This window comes from Lactuca saligna, chromosome 6 (genome assembly GCF_052625555.1).
Source record: "Lactuca saligna cultivar CGN05327 chromosome 6, ASM5262555v1, whole genome shotgun sequence".
Lineage (NCBI taxonomy): Eukaryota > Viridiplantae > Streptophyta > Magnoliopsida > Asterales > Asteraceae > Lactuca > Lactuca saligna.
This window is the reverse complement of record NC_136422.1, coordinates 127,639,806-127,648,076: the sequence shown is the minus strand read 5'-3', so window position 1 is coordinate 127,648,076 and position 8,271 is coordinate 127,639,806. Positions and strand designations below refer to the sequence as shown.

Genomic DNA, 8,271 nt, shown 5'->3' with positions numbered 1-8,271 from the left:
TTTTTATGCATCCACTCGCGTTTAACGCGGGTTATAATCTAGTTCACTTGTAACACAAAATGGTACAAACCTCTTAAACATAATCTCCAAACACATTTGTTGTATTAGAGTACAAAATTTTCGAGACATTGACATATATTGGTAAATTATTCGCTATTAGCAAATTTGCCTATTATTTTTGAAAACTAAATAAAAAAATATAACTTTTTTGTATTTGAGACCATTACAAAGTATTTTAACTAAGCCAAAAACATATGTAAAACTCATTTTTGCAATATGTGCCGTTGTTTTGTGATAGTTACTTAGAAAGTAGTTATTTTGTGATATAATATACCTCTTACTGAGTCTGGTAAGCGACTAAGAAACTAAATTTGACTAGATAGTCATATTTAGACTGTTTGATATCACACTTAGAAACCTCTAATTGATTTAATGGATTCGGTCCTAACTCCTCTGAAATGTTTTTACTTAGACAGGTGAGATTCAAGGTTACGTCTTACTCAGCCAAACATTGGCTCAATAGAAACTATCAAACAGACTCTTAGTGATTTTTCTTGTAAAAATGCATTGCTTATAATTCAAAAGATTCCCCTAGGTTGCACTCCCAATGTTCTTTTCCCCAGATAAACTACATTTGGAGGTAAATCACTTTCCAATTATGGTTTTGACTCATCCATTTGTTTTGACTTTTATACCCCTCATTTTAATCAAATAGAGAGAATCAAAACAAATGTATAAAAATCAAAACAGTTGTTTTTATGTTGATGGATCAAAAACACAAGCGGAAACAACTCCCAAACCACAATGTCTCACCGAAACCTCATTTACCTTGAGTTCGTTACACACAAAAAAACTAGACTCGACAAGGTTTCTATAGATATTTTTGTTGATGAGGATGACAAGGGCATTTACGTCTTTTTTTGCACAAACAAAAAATAAAGCTAGTCCTATCCCCACCATGGGTATGATAAAAAAAATCACATATCACTCGAGTCCAAGCCTAATACACATCGATATTATAAATTCTCACCTCGCAAATGTTATGGCCAACATTGAAATGTTGGCCTACAATCGGGTTCCTAATTTAAAACCCTTTAAATTAGGAACCCATACTGCTAAAAATAGCAAAATCAAGACTAACCACCATATCGAACCTTAAGAACCTCGGGTGGTTCTTCTTCCATGATACCACAACCCGTTGTCACCAAGTATTTCCCAATGGTTGTTATACGGTCTGCAAGATACGTATGATCTAAAAAATTCTCATACGCTTCATTCCCAAGATTCTTTGCTGCCAATACGCTACACAAAATGATTTTATCCTTTTTAGCAACTTTTTTTCTCATTAAGTGATGTATGGATGAATGAATTTTTGTTGTTGTGTGATTAACTTTTGAAAAACTTACCAATGCCGACAATAAATGCGACAAGGAAGCACATCATCTCTCCAGATCTTCTCAATACCAAATCGTCCATATCGTTCATGGTACACCTCTTGACTTCCTGAAAAAAAAAAAAAGGACAAAAGTTGGATACATTCTTATTATCTAATTATTTTGATTCAACTAAATACTTGAAATACCTTTGCATCTATTCTGGAAATATTCCTCATCACTATAACGAGCACACAGAACCTGCATTCATAACCAAAGATTAACAAAATGTAAATCCCTTTAAAAGTGTTATTTACTCGTTTAGTAAAAGGTTAAATGTGCATTTGTGGAACTGTGTTTCACTTTTTTCCCAAATTATGCAAAAAATTAGTTTTTAGATGAAATATGCAATGAGTCGATAAGAAGGTGCTTTGATAATTTGTGTCGGTTTAGATAATTTGGTGAAAAAAATAGAACATTGTTGCATAAATCGATAAAAATGTGAAATATTGTGGAATAAATTGGTAGTGTTGTGTAAATTGGATGAAAGGTGAGTAATTGTAGCATAAATGTGCATTTAACTCTTTAGTAGATATGTTAATAGGGTGTCACTCACAGCGGGTGTAGTATACTGGCTACCTTCTAGTGTTACAGGGTGGACCTATGAAACCAACATATTATTTCATTGTTAGAACTAATAACACAAATCTGAAGAATTTGGGATGGATTCTTATGAAGAAAAGAAATTGCATAGTAACTTACAGCTAAAAATCGGAATTCATGCTCCCTCTCAATGAAGGATGGAATCTGATTACCATAAGAGCGAGTTCTATTGGTTAATTTTTGACTTTGTTCATAGATTTTTGTTTCAAATAGAAAATGATAGAACATAGTTCAATACTTCAATACATACCTCTGACTTTTTGATCTCGAAAACAGTAACTATAAGTAATTCACCTTCACATGGCTCCACACTCAAGCTTGAAATTTCCTGAAAACATAAAAAACTATCATCTCATCATGACATAGTTATATGTTTCATCTGGAACAAACAGAGAGTGATTTTGCAACTCTGAAGTACTTAATCTCGGAAACAGTAGTACCTTAGTTTCAGGCTTAGCAATTCCACGCTCGAAGAAAATGGGAGCAACGTGAGCGAAAACACGTCTAAATCCGTTTAATTTTGCAACTCTGAAGTTGATCAGATCGGGAAACGTACTCCTTGCGCTCCGTTCTAATCGATCAAAGGTGAAGTTTAGTTTGAGTATCGAAGTTACGATTTCAACATTGATAAACCTACGGTGTTAAGTTTCTACTCCTTAATTGATACTGAAATCGAGCTTTTGAGAATCGGTATCGATTTCAGATTTGCATTACTAGGTTTAAAAACCAGAAACCAGTCGACATTCAGAACAGATTATTTGGATTAGACGTTAGAAGAGTGAAGATTACCAGAAAGCAAGGAACCGAAGCCGCATATAGATAATGTTCCATCGGGAGAAACAATCTGCTCGAAATCGGACTCCGTTGTCAGTTCCGTCGGCGGCAGGATATCGCCGGACATGGTTGACTGGCCGAGAAAGAGACTCCGGTGGTTGCGCTGCTTGTGAAGAAATCGAAATTGCGTGCGAGAGAACGGAACTGATAGAGTTAGAGATGGAAGATGGAAATTGCGATCCGACGTCGTACTACGCCAAGGAGGATATGTGAACGGCGTAAATGGAGTTCCGAATGAAATTGCGTTCATGGAGCTCGTAGCTAATGAACAGTGGAGCTCAACATCTCGGTATAAAAAGTGCAAACATAAAACAATAGAAAACCTTACAAAATAAATAAAATAAAATCGTCAATTTTTCATTCAACTCCAATAATAAAGTTAGCCGAATCGTTTTCGTACAAACAGAAAAACAAAAAAAAAAAAAAAAAAAAAAAAATTAATCAACCACCATTCATCAATCATATCATACAATTACAATATATGTGTAAATATATAATATATATCTATATACCAAACTAATATAATCGAATCTATTTTTCTAATTCCACCAATAATTTCTCCATCATCTTCTTATACATTGGCATATAATGATCGTTAATCATCGTCCTCGACAACCTCAGCTTCCCATAAAGTTCCCTATTCGTCTCATAAATACCCACACATTCACTTTCCACTTCTTCATGTTCTACATGTTCATCAATGGCAGAATCACAATCACGACTATGATTCTCATCTCTCACAATCGAAACCGAAACAATATGCATAATTTTCCCAGGAGGGTATAAATGGTAATTCTCCGACATATCCGATGAAGAAATCGCCTGTTCGGATTCAACCGCATCCGCTATAACTTTCTCCTCTTCTCTAATCTCTTCAGCTGCAGCTTCTTCTTCCTCTTCAATATCCGCTTTGTTCTCTTGCCTTTGAAGTTCCTTTTCAAGTTCATACAAAAGTTCACCTTCTGTGATGTGGTTGGAATTCGCATTCGACGTGATGTGGTCCACCGGAATAAGGTGTTCCTCTTCGTCCGTGTCATCATGGGCCGACCCGCCGCTAGAAGAACAGCGGTCAATGGTGGCGTCACGGCGGTCGAGGTTGTTATTGGTAGTTGGGGTGGTTGGGGTAGAATCGGGGCTTTTTTCAAGTATAAGGGTAGTTTCGGAAAAACCATCCGGCGGTGGAGTGCCGACAGCGCGGCGGCGCGCACCCATGCATGACCACGCAGAGAGAGTTGACCGCGTTCTGACCACCGCTTGTGCGACATTTTGAGCGCGTTTCATTACAACCTACAATTTATAAAAAATTAGAATATTTTCTGTAGTTATAGAATGTAATAAATCTTTTACTTTTTTACCTGAGTGCTGCTGGAAACAGGGCGCAACATAGCACCAGCACCAGCAACTTTGGCTCTTGCATTGGCTATTGAAGGGAGACGTGACCCCAAAGCAGTAGCAGAACGATATACAACGTTTAAAACTCTAGTTTGTTCAACTTGATCTCTCAAATCATTTAACCAAGATGACGCTGTAACCTTCATTAAAAAAAAAAAAAAAAAAAAAAAAATCAGGGGCAATTTTGTCAATTGTCAAAAGAGAGTTATATTATAAGTTGTGTATGTATAGTACCTCGGTGCGAAGATCGTCTATAGAAGCGGTTGAAAAAGTTGGGACAAGATCAGAGCCGTTGATTATTGTGGTGATGAAGTGTTGACCGGATTCAGCTAATTCCCATGTCATACAAGCAGCTGTAGAATATCAAACTTAGTATAACAATTCGTTTGATATTTTTTTATATAATTATAATATTAATTAATTTTAGTAGTATACATGCCTGGTGCAAATGTGATGCATGAAATGGATGATAAGTCTTTTTGTTCGCGAAGAATGTAAGTTAAGAGTGCAGCTGTGCCACCACCAAGGGAATGACCAACAATCTGAAGGATAAATACAAATAGGTATTTATATTTTATACAAGCATAAAAAGGTAGTAGTTATGTGTATGTATATACTTTGACTTGATAAGTAGGGTTGTCTTTGAGGGCTTGAAGAAGGAAAGGGATACTGAGCTTTGCAATCCAACGAGCAGCAGCAACCATTCCACAATGTGCATAACCTAAAATAAGATTACTAATTCCACCATCATGTAAAACCGAATGGTGAAAAGGGACAACAGCACCAGTTGCTGCTGTAAGTGTGTCTTTAATACTATGTGTTCCTCGAATCAATAGAAGGAAGCATTTTGAATCTTTATCACAGATAATCGTGAACGCAGGCTTCAAAAGCTGCATTCATTATTAAAAAAAAAAATCAAAGTCAGTGATATGGAAAAAGGAAGTCAAGATTTTATCAAAGATGATTGGAGAGGTAGTTGTAGTTTTGTACCCCTGCTTTTGGTTTCTGCAATAGGACATCTGCTTCTGAAAAGCCAGCAGATTCTAGAAAGACTGGGAATGGTTTCTTTGAGAAAAGCATGCAGAGAGTCAACAATCTTAAATAGTGTTTTAACTCTGCAATGATTTCGGGTCCCTTCAGCTGTATGCTGTTTTCTCCAGCATATACACTGGCTACTTGTGCATTACCCTGAATAAAGATTTAGCACAACTTATTTATGTTCAAAGTAATACAATCATAAGGTAAGTATTAACAATTCCTACAGATACCCTTAGATTTGACTTTAAGATATGATCAAAACCTATACTAAAAATTGCAAGAGGGTGGAACCAATCTCTGACATAAACATAGGGTAGTTTGAGTTGTTACTATGAGTTGTGGCCTAAGTGAGCTTAATCAGATAGCTATATGAACTTAATTTGAAATAGTGGAAATACAAAATTGTATCTCGTATTATGACAAATTCATGCCAATTGAAGGCAATTAGACTGTATAAATTGAACTAACTTTTGCTCTCATCTTCTCCAATCTATTTAGATTTTCTGGCCTAAATTATTGATAATTGAAACTACTACACTGCCTATTATCATCGAAAAATAGAGCAGATATAGTGGTTTTGGGCAATAGAATCATAATGAACTCAAAGATAAAAACCAAAAGTGAATCAAATCAAACTATATCCACACATGAATGATAAAGGCTAAGCCTTTAACAGGTCGCTATTTGGCTCAATGATACCTTACCCAACTTAATGGATGAACCCCGAGGTCAGGATTCAGGAATTTAGGTCAAACTTGATCCACACTTTTGGGTAATCAAACTCGAACTTTAGAAACTAGAACAAACGAAGATAAGAAAAAGGCGTTACCTGCCTTCGCAACAAATAATTGATGCCGAAAGCCAAGTCTCCAAGAGGCCATTTTCCTAGGGTTTCTGAATACGTGAATCTAAGCGTCTCAGAGAGAGTCGAAATCGTTTCAAACCACGTGGCAGGCGCCTGAGCTGGCCTCCTCTGCGCGATCTTCCTCTTCGATTTACTTGATTTCATGTATTCCCGTCCCTCATCGTCCTCGGCGGCCTTCGCATCAGCCGAAGTCATTTTCCGAGCCAATACATAGTACAATAACACCACCGCCCCTGCGGCTGTAGCCATTGTTGTTGCGGCCATGGAATCAGCTCAGAAGCTCGCTGATTCGCGACTCAACGACCTTTTGTTTGTGTAATTCTCGATTAACTGCAGATTAGATCAAAGTTTTGTTGTTTAGCAAAAATCAGGGTAATTGATTTGCACAATTCTATCTTGCGCTAATACATCGAATCTGGAGAGAGAAAAGTTGTGAACAGCGAGACAAGCAACGGGGAAGATACGAGTCCGGAGAGATTGAGACGAGGCGCTGAAATTACCTTCTTGACCTTTTATACATTCTAATGTGAAAATGATTTCCCTTCTTTTTTATCTTTTTTATTAATTTATTGGGTTAATTAAGAAAATTATTTTTTTGGTGTAAACCTAAATTTACTTTCTTTTTTCATAAAAATTGGACAAATTAATCCGTATGTTGCATAAAAAGCAATTTTTTTCTTGGTTTAAACCTAAATTTACTTTCTTTTTTCATAAACATTGGAGAAATTAATCTATATGTTGAATAAAAAGTAATACTTTAAAAATTGGTTAGAACCGATTTGACCAAGAATCGGAAAAGAAGCGGTTCAACTAGCATCCACTTTATATTTATTTCTAGATTTGAACGAGCTAGTCAATTTTTATAAAAATCTAAATTGTTAAAACTCGTTAGAACTAGTAAATGTGAATAAAAACACATGGAAATGAGGCATTTTGCATAACAAATTTTGGTAGTCTTTTTTATATCTATTGAAACTTTTATGTAAATAGCAATTTCAAAAATTGAATAAGAGATAATCATGTAATTGACTTGATTTCTGATGCTCATATTAGCCAACTTTATAGATCTTCAAAATGACAAAGAACTTTTATCGGTTTATATAAAGGATATTTAATAAGTTTTTTTCTATAGCAACTTGAAATTTTCCAATTACAGTCATTCATGGTCTATTTCATGATATTCTTGTCCTAACTTAGCTATCAATTTAACTATTGGTTAAAAAATCTCCACTTTAACTACTTTTTTTTATGTTTTCATAAGATCCATTCTAATAACCTTCTAATTAGTTTATATCAATATATTCGTCATTTTTATTTAATCAACTATATTTAAATTCATCTAATTAACATACTTTTATTTTTACTAAAACATAAAAACTTTTAGGTCCATTTTGAGGATGTTACATATTTCAAGGGAGTGAGTGTTTTAAATCCCTTAAGCATTGTCATCTAATTAAGCCTTAAAACCAATTTAATCACTATGATTAAATTAAGGGATTATCTATTTGATGTAATATGGATTTGCAGTTTTTCAATTGGGGTAGATCGATTTTCGAGTAAATCAGTGTTAGAAAGTTTGAGTATTTACTTTTCCTCTATATGCAAAGCCCTAATTGTGGTTTAAAATGATTTTGAGAGAATAAGGCATAGCCTTTTTTTAAATGGTGAGTTGGTGGACAGAATGTTATGATGAGTGAACTAGCGGAAGATTGTAACACCTTAACGAGTAAGTGGGTTGAGGATTGGTAGTCTTTTTATACTAATAAGATTTTAATATATTACTAGCAAGAGGGGTTTATATTCATGAATTGAATTCTTTATCCATATAGTTGTTAAAAAGATTAATGGTGATTATGCTTCTTTTCGAAATGCTAGTACTTACATATTGAAGACTTCTTGGGAAAATTCAGTTAAATCTACTAATAATATGGTTGATCACAATCTTGATATGGATACTTATAAGGTGTGAAAGTTGGTTATGGTGATACTATATGTTTTGGAATGATGTTTGACATGGTATTGTCCATTTGTCTAATCGGTTTATAAAGTTATATGATTTGGAATTCTCAAACAATCTGTATGGTTGATTCATGCTTTAAGAGTGGT

The 8,271-nt window shown here is 34.9% G+C and overlaps 2 protein-coding genes across 3 annotated transcripts; both read right to left on the bottom strand.

The window, feature by feature from the left end:
- Positions 1-797: 797 nt before the first annotated feature.
- On the bottom strand, positions 798-3,219 carry LOC145000199 (uncharacterized). The gene is made up of 8 exons (XM_078959392.1): positions 2,826-3,219; positions 2,477-2,607; positions 2,287-2,364; positions 2,136-2,180; positions 1,990-2,034; positions 1,583-1,634; positions 1,407-1,503; positions 798-1,302 (listed from the first exon to the last, which is right to left on the bottom strand). Exons 1-8 carry the CDS (start codon positions 3,118-3,120, stop codon positions 1,137-1,139), a joined length of 909 nt encoding a protein of 302 aa, XP_078815518.1. The 5' UTR covers positions 3,121-3,219; the 3' UTR covers positions 798-1,136.
- Positions 3,207-6,660, bottom strand: LOC145000198 (lipase class 3 family protein). Of its 2 annotated transcripts, none has more exons than XM_078959390.1 (7): positions 6,130-6,660; positions 5,253-5,450; positions 4,880-5,152; positions 4,702-4,804; positions 4,497-4,615; positions 4,226-4,402; positions 3,207-4,157 (listed from the first exon to the last, which is right to left on the bottom strand). In XM_078959390.1, the coding sequence occupies exons 1-7, from the start codon at positions 6,427-6,429 to the stop codon at positions 3,402-3,404; spliced, it is 1,926 nt and encodes a 641-aa protein (XP_078815516.1). In that variant the 5' UTR covers positions 6,430-6,660; the 3' UTR covers positions 3,207-3,401. The 2 variants fall into 2 exon arrangements, with proteins under 2 accessions (XP_078815516.1, XP_078815517.1); XM_078959391.1 differs by having other exon boundaries at positions 6,134-6,322.
- Between the last annotated feature and the right edge of the window lie 1,611 nt (positions 6,661-8,271).

What these genes read in the sequence shown, in the direction of transcription:
- LOC145000199 (XM_078959392.1), bottom strand. Translation starts at nt 3,120, where the DNA reads ATGAACGCAATTTCATTCGGAACTCCATTTACGCCGTTCACATATCCT. An exon ending in ATGAATTCCGATTTTTAGCT is followed by an intron (nt 2,035 to 2,135) that starts GTAAGTTACTAT and finishes TTGGTTTCATAG; the next exon opens with GTCCACCCTGTAACACTAGA. An exon ending in CGCATTTATTGTCGGCATTG is followed by an intron (nt 1,303 to 1,406) that starts GTAAGTTTTTCA and finishes CATTTTGTGTAG; the next exon opens with CGTATTGGCAGCAAAGAATC.
- LOC145000198 (XM_078959390.1), bottom strand. Translation starts at nt 6,429, where the DNA reads ATGGCCGCAACAACAATGGCTACAGCCGCAGGGGCGGTGGTGTTATTG. An exon ending in ACCCTACTTATCAAGTCAAA is followed by an intron (nt 4,805 to 4,879) that starts GTATATACATAC and finishes TTTATCCTTCAG; the next exon opens with ATTGTTGGTCATTCCCTTGG. An exon ending in CTGTTTCCAGCAGCACTCAG is followed by an intron (nt 4,158 to 4,225) that starts GTAAAAAAGTAA and finishes TATAAATTGTAG; the next exon opens with GTTGTAATGAAACGCGCTCA.